This window comes from Canis lupus, chromosome 35 (genome assembly GCF_011100685.1).
Source record: "Canis lupus familiaris isolate Mischka breed German Shepherd chromosome 35, alternate assembly UU_Cfam_GSD_1.0, whole genome shotgun sequence".
Classification (NCBI taxonomy): domain Eukaryota; kingdom Metazoa; phylum Chordata; class Mammalia; order Carnivora; family Canidae; genus Canis; species Canis lupus.
In genome coordinates, this window is record NC_049256.1 from 4,472,126 (window position 1) to 4,492,948 (window position 20,823).

A 20,823-nucleotide genomic window follows, 5' to 3' on the forward strand; every position below is an offset into this window, starting at 1 on the left:
TTTTAAAGGTGTTTATGTAGATTTTATTTCCGTTCCAATACCATGTCACTAAGAACTACACATGTGGTTACATCTCAGAGTTCTTCTTCCTTTAAATTATGTGCAGATCACAGGATTAGACTTCCCTAGTTGAAATGTTAAATAATATGAAAACAGAGTAAAAATTGGAAGTATCCCCCCATTCCCCTCCAAACCTTTCCCAGAGATAACCTCTGTTAGCAGTGAAGGCTTAGTCTTTAGACCTTTTCCCATAGGCTCCCATACATGAATTTACGTGTACACATACAAAGCTTGTTCACATAAGTGTGTGCATCATGCTGTGCACAGACAAGCTGTGTTTTTCACTTAATTGGTTTTCATGATCTTTTTCAGGAACTGCTTATAGACCCTTCACAATTAAAAAAAAAGGTTCCGCATAGTATTGTATAATATAAGTGAATTAAATTCTCCTATTGAGGAAAAAGTAAATTCAAATGAGTTAAATTGCTAAGGCACCCGCTTGGTGTCCCTGAGAAGCGGAGAATTCTTTGGTGTAGAAAAACCCACACGACTCGTGTCAGAAAGGTTGTTTAGTAGTAGGAGACAGAAATAGTGATTCTCTTTAGTATGTATTAAACTTCAATTGTTTGCTTAGATGTAACTCATAACCAGGTGAGGGAAAAAATGCTCTCACAATTATTATAATGACAATAAAATGTAGAAATAATGAGAAAAACAAAACTATGTCTATATGTATCTATATATAGACTGAGATATATTAAAAAAAAGGATTTGGATAAATGGAGACTCCTCACATTTTTTTAAAACAAGACTAACACTGTAAATAGATTAATTTATCCCAAATTTATATGTTTAATGTCACACTAATCCCTCCAAAAAATATCAAAGTTAAAAAATTATTTTGAGGGGATCTTTGGGTGGCTCAGCAGTTGAGCACCCGCTTTCAGCTCAGGGCATGATCCTGGAGTCCCGGGATTGAGTTCTGCATCAGGCTCCCTGCGTGGAGCCTGCTTCTCCCTCTGCCTGTGTCTCTGCCTCTCTCTCTCTCTCTGCATCTCTCATGAATAAATAAATAAAATCTTTAAAAAAAATTATTTTGAGTATTGCAAAATTATTCTGAGGTTCACCTGGAAGAATGAAGATGAGAAAATCATCATGAACATTGGGGAAAAACAGATTACTTACAAATAACGTTGAGAAATTGGGTGTAAATAAATAAAATTATATTTCTCCTGAATGTCAACAACACAAAAACAAATTTCAGATGGATTGAATAGTTAAGTCAGTTAAAAACATAATAGTTTAGAAGAAAATATAGGTGACCTACTGGCTTCAATTGGAAAGTCTTTCTAAGAATTGAAAGCAGTGTCAAAAATCGCTAAGGAAAAACCTAGATTTGACTGGGGGCGGAATAAACCTGTTCATTAATAAAATATGGTAACAAAATTTATGAAAAGTTTCTCACCAATAGAAGAAATACAATTGGTGTACATCCTTGTTTAACATATCCTGCAGAGATTTTTACAGAAGTAAAACTTAAAAGTTGTTGAAGTATATTTATATATACTTATATATATACTACTATACTATATACATAATTTTTTTAACTCAACATCAGCTATCCAAGACTAAAGACCTACTCTGTACTTTAGTTTCTAACTCCTATATAATATCACAGAGTATGTCTCACATCTTCATTATCTATTCCCATTGAGATGGACACTTAGGTAGCTCCCGACTCATTGCCAACATAAATGAAGTTGCAGTGAATACTCCTGTGGACTTGTGCGATGGCATCACTGGGCCACACACCCAGAAAGGAGCCTGCTGGAGCCCAGAGCAGACGCCAATTGAGTTCACTGACAGATTACTTTTTATCTTGGCCATATTGGTTCCTGGTCCCACAAGTGCTCCCAAATTTCCCTACTTCCCGGCTGATGCTGCATAGTATCCAACTTTCTAACTGACACCAATCTGATGGACGTAGGGCAGTATCTCACGGTATTTTATTTGTATTTTTATGATTAATAATTGACTGTCTTATTCTCTTTGGTTTGCAGGGGTTCTTTGTATACCCTAGTGTTAATTCTTTACTGTTTTTTTTTATAGTTTCTTTCAGTCTCATTATGGTGTCCTTCATGGAATGGATTTGAGATACTTGTGTCTGTGTGTGTGTGTGTGTGTGTGTGTGTGTATGCCAACTGTATGATATTTCACCTTATCATTTTTTTTAGATATTTTCATTTTTTTAGATATTGTCTTTCTTTTTTATTTATTATCAACATCCTTTTTCAGTTCAAAAGCAGTTACAGGTGCTGAGACAACTGATATCCCATATGCAAAAAAAATTAAGTTGGACCCAAACCTCATATCATATACATCAAAATAGATTAACATTCTAAACAGAAGATATAAAATCATAAAAGTCTTAGGAAAAATAGTTGTAAATGTCCATGACTTTGGAGTTGGCAAAGGGTTATTACATATGATACCGTAAGTATGAGTAACAAAAGAAAAAATAGATAAACTGGACTTCAATGAAATTAAAAACCTTTGTGGATCAGAGGGTACTATCAAGAAAGGGGAAATATAACCTAAACAAAGGGAGAGAATATTGCAAACCATATATCTGAGAAGGGTCTAGTATCCAGTATATATAAAGAACTCTTATAACTTGACAACAAAAAGACAACCCTATGAAAAAATGGACAAAGGACTTGAATAGACTTCTCTCCAAAGAAGCTATCCAAACAGCCAGTAAGCACATAAAAAGATGCTCAACACTATTAGTCATCAAGAAAATGCAAGTAAAATGCACAATGAGATTTCACTTCCACCACCAGAGTGGCCATGATTTTTAAAACTGTTCCCACAAGTTTCTCAAGGGTGGGAAATAACAAGTGTTGATAAGGATGTGAAGAAACTGGAACCCTGGTATAACAGCGATCCAAACAAATACACAAATATGCACATGTGTAGGAGGATGACTCACAAATAACCAAAAGATGGAAACAAATCAAATGTCCATCAATGAATGAGTAGACAAACAAGTTGTGCTGCAGCTCTATGGTAGACTATTATTCAGTCATAAAAAGAGATGAAGTACATACAACAACGTGAATGAACCTCGCACACGCCATGCTAAGTAAAAGCCAGAAACAAAAGCAATCCATTTATATGAAATATCCAGAATAAGTAAGTCCATAGAGGTAGAAAGCAGATTGGCAGTTGTCTGGGGTCGAAGGGGGTGAGAGGACGAGGAGTGACTGCACAGGTTTTCCTCTGGGGTGAGGAACATTTTTTGGAACTAGATAGAGGTGGTGGTTGCACAACATTTTCAATGTCCTAAAGGCCACCGCACTGTTTGCTTAAAAATGGTTAATTTTACGCTATGTGAATTTCACCTCAATAACAAATCCTTTAAGAAGGCCCCAATAATGTCACTGATATCTAATCACTTTTTAAAAAAATTACAGAGCTCAGCTGTGATCAAATTACATATCGCTGCATTGTAAGTAGCACATAGACTGCAAAATACACTTCCCAAGCCCTGAGGAATTTAAGGTCTAGTTGGAGAACACGGTGATTAATAAAGCAAACGCCATAAGAGAAATGCCCTCCCTCCATGGGTTCAAAGATGCACATCTGCTTACACAGAAAAGGAAACTATTCTCGGAGAAGATGACATCGGAAATGAGCTTTAAGAGTTGAACGAAATTTTTGTGAGAGTTGGAGGTGGAGAGATACAAGAACGCGAAGAAAGGTATGATCCCTACAAGGGGATCACGTGATAAGTTTAAGGACATAACCTTGTCCCACCTGGCTGTCCTAAAAGCTACATGATTCTGGCAAGATTATTTAAGACCAGATGTCCAAAGGCCGTGACTCCACCCCGTCGTCTCCAATGCCCCAGGCCCTGTTTGCCACCTAGCTGGTGATGCATGAATATTAAACAAAGATAAAATAAAAATGTACATTAAGGAAACTTTCTACAAAGCCCATGCACCAGCGCACAGAGAACAGTAGCCCGAGCTCGCAGCGCTTGTCACCAGGGAAACAGGCTAAGGCAAGTATGCAGCAGGATTTGAGGACCGAGGCAGGACTCAGTGTCACAGGTAACTTACCTACGGAGGGAGGGGGACCCAGTCTGGGGAAGCTCTGCGTCCCATCCGACGGGATGAGGACTGGGCTCTGAACACCCCAGGGAATCACTAAGGTCTCTCGTCCCCTGCCCTACACTGGGTAGGGCCAACGAGGGGCCAGGACGGGGCCAGCCGAGTGTGGACAGGCGCGGGGCAGGACAGGGGTCACGGGGAGAGGGAGGGGCTCGCCCTTACGGGGAGGAAAACCTGCCGCAGAACAGAATACTGCCGGCTGCGTTGTGCCTAATGAGGAACAGGAAGGGGTGGTCGGCGCAGAACCTGGGCCCCGACTCGGAGCAGCACTCGGCCACCACCAGGGCCGCGCTGGCCGCCGCCGCCGCCGTGCCCTCCTCGTCCACCTCGAGCACACTCCTGTGCACAAACCTGGACAGACACACATCTCCGCGGGCCGACATCGCCGAGAAGTCGGCCTTGTCCCCCTGAAAGGCATCGGCCATCCCCAAAGGCCCAAGCACCGCGGCCAGGTCGTACTCCTCCCCCAGCTGCAGTCTGGGCAGGAAGACCTCCACGTCGGTGCTCCGCATGCACGCTGGCCGGGTCCACGCGCGGAATCGCTCCCAAGTCAGATGGCTCTCCACCTGGAAGGACCCCAATTACACTTTAAATCTCACGGCTCAGTACAGGTTGACACTTCCCTTCCCCCCCCACCTGTGGGCGCGGGCCTAGCAGGGAGCACCCCGGTGGCCCTTCCCCGTCTTACCCAGCGGCCGCAGGGTCACCGCTTTATCCCGACAACCGTCAAGGCCTACCTGACTCTGCTTTCCCTTCGTTTTCTTTTTCTTTCTTTTCTCTCTTTCTCTCTCTCCTTTCTCTCTTTCTCTCTCTCCTTTCTTTCTTTCTCTCTTTCTTTCTTTCCTTTTGCCCCCTGCTCAGCGGGGAGTCTGCTTCTCCCTCTCCTTCTGTCCCTCAAGCGCACACTGCTCTCTCTCTCTCTAATAAATCTTTAAAAAATAGATAAATAAAATATAATGCTAACAATGATCATGATAGTAATAATGGAACGCATTTATTCAGGGCTTATTATGTCCTAATGCGCTAAGTTTGTTACCTGAACCACCCTCATTTCAATCTCATAACCCTCAAGCAGAGGTTGTCCACTTGAGAGGTTGTCTTTAATAAAATTAAATATTTAATGTATTTATTCATGAGAGAGACAGAGAGAGAGAGAGAGGCAGAGACCCAGGCAGAGGGGAAGCAGGCTCCCCGCAAGGAGCCTGATGCGGGACTCGACCCCAGGACCCCAGGGTCACACCCTGAGCCCAAGGCAGATGCTCAACCACTGAGCCCCCCAGGAGTCCCACCATCCCCATTTTCGAGGCCCAAAAACGGAGTTAAGGAATTTGGCAAGATCACGTGGATAACAATGGGAGGAGTGGGTCCTGGCGGGCCGCTGGGTTCCAGAGGCCAGCGCCTGAACGCTGTGCCCGCTGCCTGGCTGCGCACACCATGGACGTGGAAGGTAACACACGCTGACCGCGGCGCTTGAGGCCTAGCAGGAAGGACGCAGAGGGCATCCCTGGACCCTCACCGAGCTGAGCTCCACGTGGTCGTCCGGGAGCAGAATGAGCATGCTCAGCTCGTCGCCCACATAGGGCAGCTCCAGGACCTGCATCTGCAGCTCTTCGATGTAGGCGAGCTTAAACGTGGCTTCCTGGTACATCATCTGCACTGGCCTTTGCTCCTTCTGATGGGAATTAAACAGGTGAGCACAGAATTAAAAACAGACTCTTGAAAGCGGCAATAAAAATTTCCAAAACAGCTATAATTGGCTCCAGGAGTGTTTTCAGCCCCCCTGATGGAAGCAATATTCGTGTGCTAGCTCTGACTCTTTCCTGTCACCACCACAAGGCCCGTAGTGCAAGCAAATACGGTGCCAGCCTAGGAAAGGACACGTTTTATTCAGCGAAATAAACGCGACACTGCATTTTTCGCAGGAGGCAAATCCAATTTCCTCATGTAAAATCTGCAATACATCTAAGGAAACAATATAATCAAATGAACTGAAACAGAAAACTATTTGTATTCAAGTGGAAAACGTGTTAATGATAAAGAAAAAGAAACTGAAGAGTTTCGCAGCAGTGTGACCCGTAGTGTATGCAGACGGCCCCTCAGAAAGCAGAGGGAATTACATGTCTCTTCACATATTTAAATCCACTTGTTCCAATTCTGATACTCGAATCCAATGCAATATGTATTTTTTTAAAGTACAGAAGAGGTAATATGCACGCAGAAGTTCATTGGACTACTCATTAAATTTTTAAAAACTGATATGGATCAGCTATTATAAAAATTAGATGCTAGAAAGGTCCTCCCCCAACACACCTTTATAACTAAAGGGCTGATTATATGAAGTACACCTTATGCCCCCCCCAAAAGGATTTACCTGTAAAGTGTAAGTTTCCTAATTTCATGAATTTTTTTTTTCCACAAGCTGGGAGATTCCACAAGCTATTTTAATGCCTAACATCTTTGTCAGTTTTAATATTACAAACATATAAATACTAGATCAATAATGATTAACAATAATCCAAGTCTATACTTATTTTAATTTTTAAAATATCTGATTAAAATGATATTGACTCCTTCTATATGCTCCCCAACACATACAACATATCACACTTCCTGAACACTTGTTTTTTGCTTTCTGTTAAGCTTACTGGACTTAGAAAAAAAGTCTTAAGTTTCCTGAATTAGGTGGCAGCAATGAATGTAGGAGAAATTATCAGAGGCCATAGGAGCAGTAATAAAATGCAAAAAAAAAAATCATAGCAAATAATTTTTATTTCTCAGTTCTCTTCTACTTTAAAATTCCATTCACAAAGGTGTTAAGTTTCAGAATTATTTTTAGCCAATCATTTATGTTTTTACAAAGTTAACTATTTCCATTCACTTTCTTCATGAAACTAGGAGGATTTCTGAAAGCTTCTCTCACCTGGTTTATTCTAAAAGGCATTTCCCTTGTGTACCTTTTGTCGAACTGTTCATTCCACCTTCCTTTGAAGTAGATGGCATTGACAAGAACCAGCCTGGTCTTTGCATCAATTGAGCCACCTGGCAACAGCTCTTGAATTTTACCTTCCAGGAAAAGTAGAGAATATATTCAGGTTTTTTTTCTTTTCACAGAAGTGTGATGAATAAATTGTGGTAAGGCTTACTAGCAGATGCTTGTTTTTTTTGTTTTGTTTTTTTTTTTTTGGTTTTTTTTTTTGTTTTGTAGATTCTTGGTTATTAATCAAGAACCAAATATTCATTTCTTTTTGAAATGAGCTGAGTTCGGACTGTTATGTGCAGAAATAAAAAAACAACACATACAAGTGGTATTTCACAGCCAGGTCACCAATGCTGTGGGGACAGTCACAGAGTTGATAACAGCACAAGATTTATAAATCACTCAAAGAAAAACACTATACTAGGTCAGACATGAAGGTAAGCAGGATATGAGAGATGGGCTGGGAGGGACTTCTGTTAATCTCAAGTGGTAAAATGGAGTGTGTAGTTAATGCACGGACGTCACAACCAGCGCTAACAGCTGTGTCCGCATCGGAGGCAGCCAGGATGAATGGCTCAAAGGGGAAATAGCTGAGGCTGGGCAGCCTGGGTGCTCTGAGGAGCTTCTGGAAGGATCTGGAAGAGATTTCACTATTTGATTCTCTAAACAAAACACCAGGACACCTGGGTTGCTCAGTGGTTGGGCGTCTACCTTCAGCCCAGGTCGTGAATTTGGAGTCCTGGGATCGAGTCCACATCGACCTCCCTGCATGGAGCCTGCTTCTCCCTCTGCCTGTGTCTCTGCCTCTCTCTCTCTCTCTCTGTCTCTCATGAATTAATAAATAAAATCTTTAAAAATAAATAAATAAAATAAACAAAACACCAGACATTCCTGGGAAAGGTAAAGTGGGCCAGTGAAAGACACCCCCTTCTTCCCTGGATATCATGATGTATTTTTCCAACCAACCAAGAGCAGCCCTACTGAGTCGCTGCCCCCAGATGCCCTAAGGGGCAAATATTCCAAGAAATGGTAGCAACCACTGCTGGCTCTGTAAGGACAGACAACCTCTCGTTCTCTGTGGCCCGACTTAGTCACAGTGCTCCTCGAGGTGCTATGCTTAGCAGTTAGCGCGGAGGGTCCTGCGTGGCTCCAACATCAGCGGGCACGCGGCCCACGATCAGAACCCTCCACTCTGGGGATCCCTGGGTGGCGCAGCGGTTTGGCGCCTGCCTTTGGCCCAGGGTGCGATCCTGGAGACCCGGGATCGAGTCCCACGTCGGGCTCCGGTGCATGGAGCCTGCTTCTCCCTCTGCCTGTGTCTCTGCCTCTCTCTCTCTCTCTCTCTGTGTGACTATCATAAATAAATAAAAATTAAAAAAATTTAAAAAGAACCCTCCACTCTGTAAAAGAGAAACGAATCAGGCTCAAGGCCAAACAGAGCGTGATTTCAGTCCGTCGAGCTGCCCGGGCCTGAGGCAGCGTCTGCGGCCTCTCCAATCTGGGCTCAGCAAAGCTCACGGGGGAGTGTGAGCAGCCCTGAAAGCAGAACAAGGCAGTTTCGTGGGCAGCCTGGGGAGGTGGGGGGTAAGGAAGGCCGCAGAGAATTTCCAGAGAGGAAGCCCAGGCGCCTGTCTCACAGCAGAACCAGAGCGAGCCACCTCCCAGGGGCCCTGCGAAGGGCACGGGCCACGTGAAGCTACGCTTCAGTCAGTGCAAGCTATTAAGCTGGAAATCTGGCCTATTGGTTTCTTTCTTTCTTTTTTAGAAGATTTTATTTATTTATTCCTGAGAGACACAGAGAGAGGCAGAGACACAGGCAGAGGGAGAAGCAGGCTCCATGCAGGGAGTCCCATGTGGGACTCGATCCCAGGACTCCGGGGTCACAGCCTGAGCCCAAGGCAGATGCTCCACCACTGAGCCTCCCAGGTGCCCCTGGCCTATCAGTTTCTTTGGACATTTGTATCAGTCCTTCTGGTCCCAGGGGAGCGGATAAACTCTTTGGTGTCTGCTGTTGCACACCTGAGCATCTGCCCAGAACCCCTGTGAGGCCATTAAGGTGCAAATAAGGCAAGAGGCCCAACCTGTCAGCGCCCAGACCAAGTGAAACACTAGTGAAATCTGAAGTCGGAGCAGCAGGAAAAGCAAGGGGAGGAGAACCAGGGGAAGGAGGGGAAAGCCGAGGGTGCGGGGAGGGTCGGGGGGGGAGGGGGAGGTAACTGCAAGCAATTCTGACCTTCAGTCTTCTCTGAGACCCAAGCGTTGATGTGCTTCCTGGACGGCTCTGCCGCTTTGGCAAAGGGAAGCTGTTCCAACTCAGCACTGTAGAACCGAACACAGGATTCCTTAAAGGTCTTTGGAAAGAAAAGTGCAATGCGGCTATATTCCGAGATAAAGTCTAGTTTCCCCCCCAAATCGGGATATTACATACATTTTATTAAAATGAGTCTACATCTCTTGAAACTGATCGAATCTTAGTCCACTAGGCACTGTAACAGCAGAGTTTATAAAGAGGGAAGTACTAAGCCATGAATAACCAGAAATGGATAAATGAATTTTAGAAGTAGTCAAATTCTTAAAAATTCAAGGCACGGTTATAGAAATAGGATTTTAAAAAACATGTTTACCATAATTTTCAGTTCTTTGGGATCTTCCTTTCAGACTCTATACTTTGATTACAACTTTTATTGTCCTGCTGACTCAACTTACCGGGAGGAATTCACAAGTCTTTTCTCCAAAGAGCCTGTTGGCTGTTCGGAGCAAGTACTGGGTGCCAGGTTTGTTCACTTCCGCGAGAAGCGACTGGAAACTCTGATGAATGTCTTTCTCTGTGCTTAATGAAAGCACCTGTTGAGAAAACATAATTTTGAAATTTATGAAGATTGTTCTTTGGGAGGCACCTGGGTGGCTCAGTCAGTTGAGCATCTGACGCTTCATTTCAGCTCAGGTCATGATCTTGGTTGGGGTCATGAGAGCAAGCCCTGCGTTGGGCTCTGCGCTCAGTGCAGAGTCTGCTTGACATTCTTTCTCCATCTCCCTCTGTCCTTCCCCCATCTCTGCCAGTTGCTCAAGCACTCTCTCTCTCTCAAAAAAAAAAACAAAAAAAAAAAAAAAAAAGAATGTCTCAAAAAATCTGTAAGCAAAATTCTTTCCCAAATACTCCACAAAATTTTCCTTTAAAGGGCATTGTTTTCTCTTTTTTCAAAAGGAACATTACTTTCAATTTAATTGCAGATTTAATACCTACTAGGGCAACAGGATGTGGGGGTGGGGAGAAGATATAGAAAGAAAAGGGGGGAGGCAGAGAACAGAAAACAAGGGAGTAAGACACAATGAATGAAAGGCCTAAATGTGAGACAGGAATCCATCAGAATCCTAGAGGAGAACACAGGCAGCAACCTCTGTGACCTTGGCCGCAGCAACTTCTTGCTAGATATGGCCCTGAAGGCAAGGGAAACAAAAGCAAAAATGAACTACTGGGACTTCATCAGGATAAAAAGTTCTGCACAGCAAAGGAAACAGTCAACAAAACTAAAAAGCAACCTAGAGAATGGGAGGAAATATTTGCACATGATGTATCAGATAAAGGACTAGCGGCCAAAACCTACAAAGAACTTATCAAACTCAACACTCAAAAAACAAACAAAAATCCAGTCAAGAACTGGGCAGAAGACATGAAACAGGCATTTCTCCAAAGAAGACCTACACATGATCCAGACACATGAAAAAATGCTCAGCATCACTCGGCATCAGAGAAATACAGCAAGTGCTTGCTTCGGCAGCACATTTACTAAAAAGAGAAATACAGCAAAACCACAGTGAGATACACAGTGAGGATGGTTAAAATGAACAAGACAGGAAATGACAGATGTTGGCGAGAATGTGCAGAAGGGAAACCCTCTTGCACCGATGGTGGGAACGCAGGCTGGCGCAGCCACTCTGGAAAACAGTGCGGAGGTTCCTCAAGACGTTGAAAATAGAGTTACCTTATGATCCAGCAATTGCACCACTAGGTATCTATCCGAAGGATACAAACAGCAATTTGAAGGGGCACCTGCGCCCCAATGTTCACAGCAGCAATGTCCATAACAGTGAAAATATGGAAGGAGCCCAGGTGTCCTTCGACAGATGAATGGATAAAGAAGAGGTGTTCTATATAGACAATGGACTCAGCCATCAGAAGGGATGAACTCTTCCCATTTGCAGTGGTGTGGACGGAACTAGAGGGTATTAGGCTAAGTGAAATAAGGCAGTCAGAGAAAGAAAAATACCATATGATTTCACTCATATGTGGAATTTAAGAAACAAAAGAGGTGAATATAGGGGAAGGAAAGGGAAAATAAAATAAGGTTAAAACAGAGAGGGAGACAAACAACAAGGGACTCTGATCTACAAGGACACAACACACTGAGGGTCGCTGGAGGAGGGCGGGTCGGGGGAGGGGGTAACTGGGTGATGGGCATTATAGGAAGCCACGGGATGTAATGAGCACTGGGTGTTGTATGCATGTGACACTAAATTTTACCCCTGAAACTAATAATCTACTTTATGTTAACTAAATTGAATTTAAGTTAAACATTTTTTAATTTAAAAAGAGCAAGGGAGTAAGAGTTGGCTTTTCTACCTAAATAGATCTCTATTGTTTCAAGGCAGGTAATAGAAAGGGGCACCTGGGTGGTGCAGTCCACTAAGTATCCAACTATCGGTTTTGGCTCAGGTCATGATCTCAAGGTTGTGGGATCAAGCCCCTTGTCAGGCTCCATGCTTCAGGGAGTCTGCTTGGGACTCTCCCTCTCCCTCTCCGTCTGCCCCTCTCTTTCTCAAATGAATAAGTAAATCTTAAAAAAAAAAAAAAAAAGGTAAGTAGTGACAAGGATAAGAGGGGCTCAGAAAAGGGGCTTTTATAAAATTTTGCATCCCAAGGAAAACATAAGTATGAACTATATCCTATATAGAGGGAAACTCGCATCTAAGATTCACAAGGAAAAAAACCCAACAGCACAAGGAAAAAAACCCAAAAGCACATACAATTAAAAGCATGAAAGGTTCATGGGGAGATGGGAAGAAATACAGTCAGTGGGGGAAACCTCACTTTCCGTCCCCACCAGTGCACACAGAATCTGAAAGCTAGTTCCGTGAGAGAAGGTCCCTTAGTGCTCTAAGCAACGTGCACTTAGCATAGCCAGTGCCATTGCCGTCCAGCCGAGCCCAGGAGGATCAGGAATTTCAATGTCTCTGAACACAAAGTAACTGATCTTGAGGCTCTCAAAAAAAGCCCCCAGAAGGGTTCATCAGCTAGCTTAAAGCATAGAAAGTTCGGTAGGCTAAAGAAGCCCCCCTCAAAAAAAAAAAAAAAAGAAGACCCCCTCTACACCTAAACCTTCAATCCCTCCTACCGCAAGCTGAAAAAATGAAAAAAAAAAAAAAAATCACCCCAGATAAAGTTCTCAAGGGAAAAAAAAGTCCTATCAAAACCAAGAGCCACACTGATCCACACGTCGTCGACAGTGAAGGTATCTACAGGGGCAGGAGAAAATAAGCTTTCAGGTTTTATCTCGGGCACATGTCCCTCTGCTCGCTCCATCCCTTCAGGACAGGGATCGACTTTTTATCATTTTCCGATGTTTGCCGAACGTCTGTTAAGCAGACTAGGCCACATGATATAGTGTGTATGTGTAACAAAGACATGTGGTTTTTTATCCACTTGTGCGTATTTTTGTCCATCCCCTTACTGAGCTAGGAAGGCATGTTGGCATATTAATGGCTTGAAATAGATCTTAACCTACCTGTCTGCCAAAGAATAGTCATAGCCATGCAGTCTTTTACTCCAAAAATGAGAGCTCTTAGCCGCTTAGATTTCAAAGAATTTCAGTACTGATTTCTAAACAGAGATAAAGCGCTAGGACAAGATTTTGATGGTCTCATCCAGGTTATTAATTAGGGAACTTCCCCCCAAAAAGCATCTCAGTGGAGGAGACTCCCGGCCCTGCCCTTTCTGTCTTGGTCTCTAGCAGCGCCACCGGCACACGGAGGCACAGATGTGTGCACACACCTGGCACCCCCCCATCCTGCCTTATGGGAGCTCTGGAGTCAGAGGTATGAAGCTGGGCCATAGAACATAACCCCCCAAAGGCCTTCTCTTCCCCTGGGCGACAAGCAGGTTTACCTGGGCCACCTGGGCAGCGGTGTTTCCTTTTGCCCCCAGGTAGACCATGGCCAGGGCAGAGGAGATGATCACAGGAGAGTAAAACACGTTGCGTGAAGGGTCATCTTGACACAGCATCTTTAAAAGGCGGATGGCGAAGGTGCCATTTGCTTCAGAAAGAGCCTCCATGATGCAGGGTCTGGAACCAGAGCAGAGAGAGAAAGGCTGCTTCAACCCACCCCCGAAAGCTACTGCCTTACTACGTGGCAATGCGGGAATTGTACATTTTTAAAATTTTTATTTATTTTTAGATTTCATTGATTTATTCATGAGAGACACAGAGAGAGGCAGAGACACAGGCAGAGGGAGAAGCAGGCTCCACGCAGGGAGCCCAATACGGGACTCCACCCCTGGGCCTCCAGGATCACGCACTAGGCCCCTAGGCTGAAGGCAGGTGCTAAACCACTGAGCCACCAGGGGATCCCTGCATTTTTTTTTTTTTTTTTTAGATAATAAAGCTCATAAGTATTTTCAGTTGGAGGAAAATCCATTTCCTGTGGCTCTCCATCCAAAAAACAAGTCCCAATTTTAATGTAATTAGCCACGTGTGGTGCTGGCAGCAGATCAAACCAGCCCGGGAGCCTTGGGAAAGTGAAGAGCACTCAGCGTCCGGAGATCAGGGGAGTCCAATCCTCTGTCACAAGGACCAGCTCTTCGGGTCTGTGGAGGGGCACAGGGTCAGGGCAAAGGAAACTTCTGAGAGTTTCACCTCTGCAGCAGACTACAGTCTCCCTATCCATCTGCTAATTCTTGAGAAATGTTTGAGATGCTGGTGAAAGAGAGGCTACAGCTGGGTATGAAATTGGCTGCGAGGCAAGGACCTTGCACCTACAGTGACTGGTCACCGGCCAAGGGACAGCCAGTGCGCTCTCTCGCTGAGCAGGCCTCGGCACCTGGAGGCCAACTCAAAGCACCCACCGCCGCCCCTAGGGCCTAGGGGCCAAGTGACCCTCAGACATTGGAAATGAGGGTGAGGCGACTGTGTGTTTTTGGTTTACGATCTTTGTGCTGAGTCAGAAACACTGATTTGAGAGTTTTACCCATTAGTCCCAGCAGAAGCCGCTGGCGCGGACTGTGCCTGAGAGGGCAAGGACCCGGCCCTTGGGACACCTGAGTGGAGAGGCCAGGGGGAGCAGAGAAGAGCCCAGAAGGAGGTGAACCGTCCAGAATGGGGAGGCCAGTAGCTCTGAAGCTCCAGAAGCATAAAGGTGAGTGGGCAGGTGTGCCGGCCACAGGTGAAGCCGGCGGCCTCATCCTACCACCCCGCAGCCCACATTTGGCCAGGGAATTAGCTAAGCTTGGAAAGGGAGGGCCCCTTTCCTGGGGCCCCTCCACCCTGGGGCCTCCCTGACTCCCGGCCGCAGCTCCTCCTCCCCTCGCGCCCATCAGCACCCATCACCGAGGGTTCCCTTCTGCTGCCTCCTAGCCCTTGAACCAGCCTGCTCCTCTTGAGCCTGCATCCTCTGCTCCCTCTAGGAGCTTCCAGCTGTCCACCCCCCCTCCCGCCCCCCCAGCGCTCTGCCCTCTGACGGGGGAGCCGACCTTTCGGCCTTCCTCTTCAACCTGCCTGGGCCTGGGGATAAGCTCCTCCACCTGTCGGCCTCCCTTGCTGCAGCCTCCGCCTCCAGCCCCCTGACCACCTTTGCGTCCCTCCAAGTCACCCCCGCGCCCCTGGAAACAGTTTCTCCAACTCCAGGCCCCCCTCCACCCCGGCCGGTCTCCCCGCGCCCGCGCCCCAGCGCCCCCAGCAGCCCCCCTGCAATCCCCGCCTTGCCCGGGGATGCTCCGGCGGCCCGGGAGGCCTGCGAGGGCGCCGCGGGCACGGGAGGGGCTGCAGCCGCGGCGCGGAGGGGGGCGGAGGGCACGACCGCGGGGTCGAGAGCTGCAGCCGCGCTCCGGGGACCTTAGCGGGAAGGGGACGGGCGGGGACGGCGTCCCGCGGGGACCCCAGGGGAGGGGGGAGGGGGAGGGGGCGGGGGGCCTCGCCGGGGACCGGACCCGGGCGCCCTGGGGCCCTGCGGAGCACCGAGCTGTGTTTCCGGCCACGGGGAGAGGCGATCCCGCCCGCCCCAGGCTCCACGCCCGAGCGCCCGCCACCGCCCCCCGCCGCGGCCCGGAGCCCTCACCTGCCACCTCCGCCGCGCGCCGCTCTGCCCGCAGCCACGCTCCGCCGCCCCGGGCCGGAGACCACCTCTAAGCCTCCCGCCCCCGGGGGCGGCGCCTCGGGGCAGGCGGGGGTCCCCCGCGCGGGTCAGGGCCCGGTGGGACGCCCCGCCCCCTCCCGCTCCCCCTTTCCGCTCTCCGCTTCTCCTCTCCCCTCCCCCTCCCTCTCCCCCCTCTCCCCTTCCCTCTCCCCCAGTCCGCTCCCCCCTCCCTCTCCCCCTCCAGCTCCTCCTCCCCGCTCCTCCTCCCCCTCCCCCCTCCCCCCTTCCCCTCCCGCTCCCCCTTTCCTCTCTCCTCTCCTCCTCCCCCCTCCCTCTTCCCTTCCCCCTCCCTCTCCCCCTCTCCCCTCCACCTCCAGCTCCTCCTCCCCGCTCCTCCTCTCCCCTCCCCCTCCCTCTCCCCCCCTCTCCCCTTCCCTCTCCCCCCAGTCCGCTCCCCCCTCCCTCTCCCCCTCCAGCTCCTCCTCCCCGCTCCTCCTCCCCCTCCCCCCTCCCCCCTTCCCCTCCCGCTCCCCCTTTCCTCTCTCCGCTCCTCCTCCCCCCTCCCTCTTCCCTTCCCCCTCCCTCTCCCCCTCTCCCCTCCACCTCCAGCTCCTCCTCCCCGCTCCTCCTCTCCCTCCCTCTCCCCCTGCCCCCTCCTCCTTCCCCTCCCTCTCCGCCTCCCTCTCCCCCTCCGCTCCCCTCCCTCTCGCCCCCCTCCCCGCTCCCCCCTCCCCGCTCCCCCCTGCCGCTCCCCTTGCCCCCTCCGCGCTCCCCGCTCCTCCTCCTCCCTCCCGCTCCTCCTCCCCGCTCCTCCTCTCCCTCCCTCCCCCCTTCTCCTTCCCCTCTACCCCCCCCCGCTCCGGCCCCGCCCCGCCCCGTCCCCGCCGCACCAGCCCCACCCCCCGGCTCCGGCTGGACGCGCCCGGGTCGGCCCGCGGCCTCGGAAACCGAGGAGGAAGCGAAAGGCGTTTCCCGACTGGCGACGCGCGGGCGGGTCCGGCTCCGGCGCCCGCGGGTGACCCCGGGGAGGGAGGCCCGGGGGCGGGGGACGCGCACGCCCGGCTCCCGACTCCCGGCAGCTCAGCGCCCGCGCGGGTCCCCGCCGTGCAGGAGCAGGGGCTGCGGTCGCTCCTGCACCCTCCGACCCGGGCTGCAGGACGCACCTGCGGCAGGTGCCTGCCCGCCCCCCTGCGGGACCTGCGCCCTCCCCTCCGGGGCCCCGGCCGCCTGCACCCCAGCAGCGCCCCGCTACCTGCACCTGCGGGGGCCGAACAGGTGCGCTGGGTCAGACCCGCCCGGGATAGGGACTTGTGAGGCGGAGTGGACTTGCGGCCGGGGGGTAGGGGTGGGGGTCAGCGGGCACCGCCCCCGGGTATCAGCCTCGCCTCGCTCCCAGGCCGCGGACCGGGGCCTCGGCGTTTAACAAAAAGCATTTCTTGTTGATGTGATGATGTCCAGAAGGAGGAAGCAGGGCAGATGCCTTTCCGAGGCCGAGGGGTGTCCCCGGAAGCCTTGTCCTTCGGGACACTTCGCCTCCTATTTCAAATGAACCTGAATTAGCGCATCCTCCCAGGGTCTGAGGAGGAGGAGGCCAGCCAGGTGGCTCCAGGTAGTTACCGAGGCCCCCACTCGTGGGCCAACCCCTGTGCCTTCCCGACCCTGAGAGCAGGTGTCTCCCTTCAAAATAATAATAATAACAGCTCTATTGAGATACGATTAGCACACCTTAATACTCACCTTTTAAAAGTATATGATCCAGGGGCACCTGGGTGGCTCAGCCGGTTAAGCTGCCTTCTTCCGCTACCCACCGTGTTCAAAGGTTAATCCTTGCTGGTTTAAGGTATCAATGATCTGTACTTCATTTCTTTTTATGACTGATAATATAATAATATTGAGTGTGCACATATATATCCATTTTGATTATTCACCAATTGATAGACATTTGGGTTGTTTCCCTCTTTTGTCTGTTGTGTACAATAATGCCACTGTGAACATCGCCATATAAGGTTTTGTGTAGACACCTATTTTTGTTTCTCTTGAGTCTATACCCGCAGTGGAATTGTTAATTCACATAGTAAGTCTATATTTAACTTTCTGAGCAAATGTCAAAATATTCTTCAAAGCAGCGGCACAATTTTACCACCATCACCGTATGTGGGTTTCAATTTCTAGACATCTATTGTTCTTTTTATTTTAGCCATCCAAGTGGGTATGAAGGGATACCTCATTATGGCGTAGAACTGTATGACTATGACTATTACTAATAAGCTGTATTAGTCCCTGATGCCTAATGATGCTTCATGTACTTACTGGCTCTTTGTCTAGCTTTCTCAGAGAAAAATTAAGCCAAATACTTTGCTCATTTTCAAATTAGGTTGTCTTTATTGTTGAGGGTTTTTAAAAAGATTTTATTTATTTATTTAAGATAGAAAAAGAGGGATCACACAAGAGGGGAGCAGGGGGAGAGGGAGAAGCAGGCTCCCCACCGAGCAGAGAGACCGATGTGGGGCTCCATCCCAAGACCCCCCGGGATCATGACCTGAGCTGAAGGCAGACCCTTAACCAATGAACAACCCAGGTGCCCCTGTTGTTAAGTTTTAACTAAGTTTTTATTCATTTCATCATCACACTGCATAATCAAACTGCTCAAAACCAAAAAGAGAAAAATCTTAAAAGTGATCAAAGAACAAAGGTACAGCAAAACAGAAATAAAGATGAATATTAGATTTTCCTTTGGAAACAATGCAAGCAGGGATACAGTGGAGATACATTTTTCAAATACTGTAAGAAAAAAGAGAAACCATCAACCAAGAACTCCGTCCCTTTCAAAAAAAAAAAATTTTTTTAAATGAAGGTGGAATAAAGACTTTCAGACATACAAAAGCCAAATGCTTTCATCACCAACCAACCTTGTACTTCAAGAAGCATTGAAGTAATTGCTTCATGCAGGCAGACTAAAAATAATAAAGAAATAGGATTTACCCAATATATATAAGAACTCTCAAAATGCAATAAGTACCCTCTCCTCTCAAAACAAACAAAAAAAATTGAGTGACAGATTTTAAAAGATGTATTTCACCAGAGAACAAATATGGATTGCAAATGGACACAGGAAAAAATGCTGAACGTCACTAGTCATTATGGACATGCCCACTAAAGCCTCAATGAGATGACATTATACACATACTGGAATTGTTAAAATTAACAACACCGACCATACTAAGTGTTGGTCAGGAGGCAGAGCATTGGGAACTCTCATTTGAGCTACTGGGAATGTTAAACGGCATAACTATTTTGGAAAACGATTTTAGAGTTTCTTAAAAAATTAAACCTGCCGTATGATCCAACTATTCCCCACTCCTATATGAAGGGAAATGACCGCATCCGTTCATACAAAGACTTTGCAAATGCATGTTCATAGCAATTTTATTTACAATAGTTAAAATCATTGCAACAACCTAACAGGTGAATGGATAAGCAGATTACAGTGTATCCGTACAAAGGAATATAACTTAGCAGTTTTTTTTTTTTAATTTTTATTTATTTATGATAGTCAGAGAGAGAGAGGCAGAGACACAGGCAGAGGGAGAAGCAGGCTCCATGCACCGGGAGCCTGACGTGGGATTCGATCCCGAATCTCCAGGATCGCGCCCTGGGCCAAAGGCAGGCGCCAAACCGCTGCGCCACCCAGGGATCCCAACTTAGCAGTTTTAAAAAATGAACTACTGATACCCACAACAACATGGATGGATTTCAGAATGCTTGTACCGAGTGATAGAAGCTGTGTCCAAAAGAAGTACGTGTCGTATGCTTCTATATGTATAAAATTCTATAAAATGCAAACTAATCCAGAGTGGCAGACAGCAGGGTAGTGGTTGCCTGAGGACTGAGGGTGTGTGGGTAGAATGGGGCAAGGAGGGAGGGCAAAGAAGGATTAAAAGGCATAAGAGGAGCCTTCAGGTTGTGGTGGATGTGTTCCTTATCTTGATTATGGTTTTACTAGTGCATCCAGGATCACAACTTATTGACGTGTACATGTCAGATTTGGGAAGTTTGTTGTATTCATTATACCTTAATAAAGTTGTGGGATAATTTTTAGAGGATGAAATGAAATTATAATTTGTAGATGTCTGCTTTCCGGTCCTGTGGATTATTATTTTTTTTTCCAAATCCATTTTAGAAAGCACAGTCCCTGAAATGGATGTGGTCTAACAGGGAACATAGCCTGGCTTGGTGTAATATAAATTTATATTATAATATAAAATATATATTATAGTACATACAATATAAAATATATTAATTATAATTATATAATTATCAACTATAATTATATAATTACACAATATAATTATATATTAATATATACTTAATTATATATAATTAATATATTATATATTAAGTATATTAAATATTAGATATTACATAATTATATTGATGTATAATTATAATGTATAATATAAAATATGTATTATAATATAAAATATATATAATAAAAATACATATATAAACTATAATATAAAATCTATAAATAGATGGCTCAGGTAACAGGCTGATGAACTGTGAATCCAAATTTGGACCAGGGACAACCATGGTTCAGTCCAAGTCATAAAGAATAAATCAGGCAGCGGTGAGCAGTAGCATAAGTGGGAACATAAATCATTACTTTTTGGAGACCAGTTTGGGAGGAGCCTCAAAATGCATCCAACTTTTATCTCAACAGTACTAGGTTTAGGAGGATTTCCTTTAGAACATTAAGGATGTTAGCAAATAATCAGGATATTCATAACGGTACAGTATATAATATAAATAATTTCAATTACCCAAATTGTCTACAAGTAAATAGATCACAAGAGATACGGACAATCATACAGTGGAGGTGTACGAGTACTGATGTTGATGATGTGGGAAGATAATTACGTTGAGGAAGGTCGAGAGTAAGAAAGGGCAGCAGAGGTCTATGACTAACCTGTGGGAAAATGATTATAGGTTTATATTTCCATCCATGTGTTGGTTTAACCACACCACACCCCGCCCCGCCCCGCCCGGAGTTTCCCTGGTACAGTCGAAAGCAGCCTCCTGCTCGGAGAGGAGAGCCCCAGGGAAGAAGGCCAGCCCAGGTGGGTGGCAGTTGCAGGAAGCAGAGGGAATTTACGTCCAAGGCTTGTCTCGGGTGGATCCCGCCTCCACCCACCACGACCTGGAGCTCACCATCCACAGCGGAGATCGCTGGGTGTGAATTTGCAGACTGCTTAAGTTTGCTTTGTATTTCCTATAGTTTCTAAATTTCTGCCACAACACATACTCTTCTGTAATCAAAAAAAAAAA

The 20,823-nt window shown here is 46.8% G+C and overlaps 1 protein-coding gene and 1 long non-coding RNA gene across 6 annotated transcripts in view; one reads left to right on the forward strand and one right to left on the reverse strand.

Moving 5' to 3' along the window:
- Positions 1–15,638, reverse strand: SERPINB9 (serpin family B member 9). Of its 4 annotated transcripts, none has more exons than XM_038584023.1 (7): positions 15,481–15,638; positions 13,316–13,493; positions 9,859–9,996; positions 9,386–9,503; positions 7,096–7,238; positions 5,692–5,847; positions 1–4,741 (listed from the first exon to the last, which is right to left on the reverse strand). In XM_038584023.1, the coding sequence occupies exons 2-7, from the start codon at positions 13,481–13,483 to the stop codon at positions 4,334–4,336; spliced, it is 1,131 nt and encodes a 376-aa protein (XP_038439951.1). In that variant the 5' UTR covers positions 13,484–13,493; positions 15,481–15,638; the 3' UTR covers positions 1–4,333. The 4 variants fall into 4 exon arrangements, with proteins under 4 accessions (XP_038439951.1, XP_038439952.1, XP_038439950.1 ...); XM_038584024.1 differs by lacking the exon at positions 15,481–15,638 and adding an exon at positions 14,897–14,920; XM_038584022.1 differs by lacking the exon at positions 15,481–15,638 and adding an exon at positions 14,395–14,783.
- LOC119867635 overlaps positions 13,980–20,823 on the forward strand; it is a 23,091-nt gene continuing 16,247 nt past the window's right edge. For both annotated transcript variants that reach the window (XR_005384207.1, XR_005384206.1), the window contains exons 1-2: positions 13,980–14,324; positions 14,402–14,562. This is a non-coding gene — a long non-coding RNA (uncharacterized LOC119867635). The remainder of the gene's footprint in view (positions 14,325–14,401; positions 14,563–20,823) is intronic.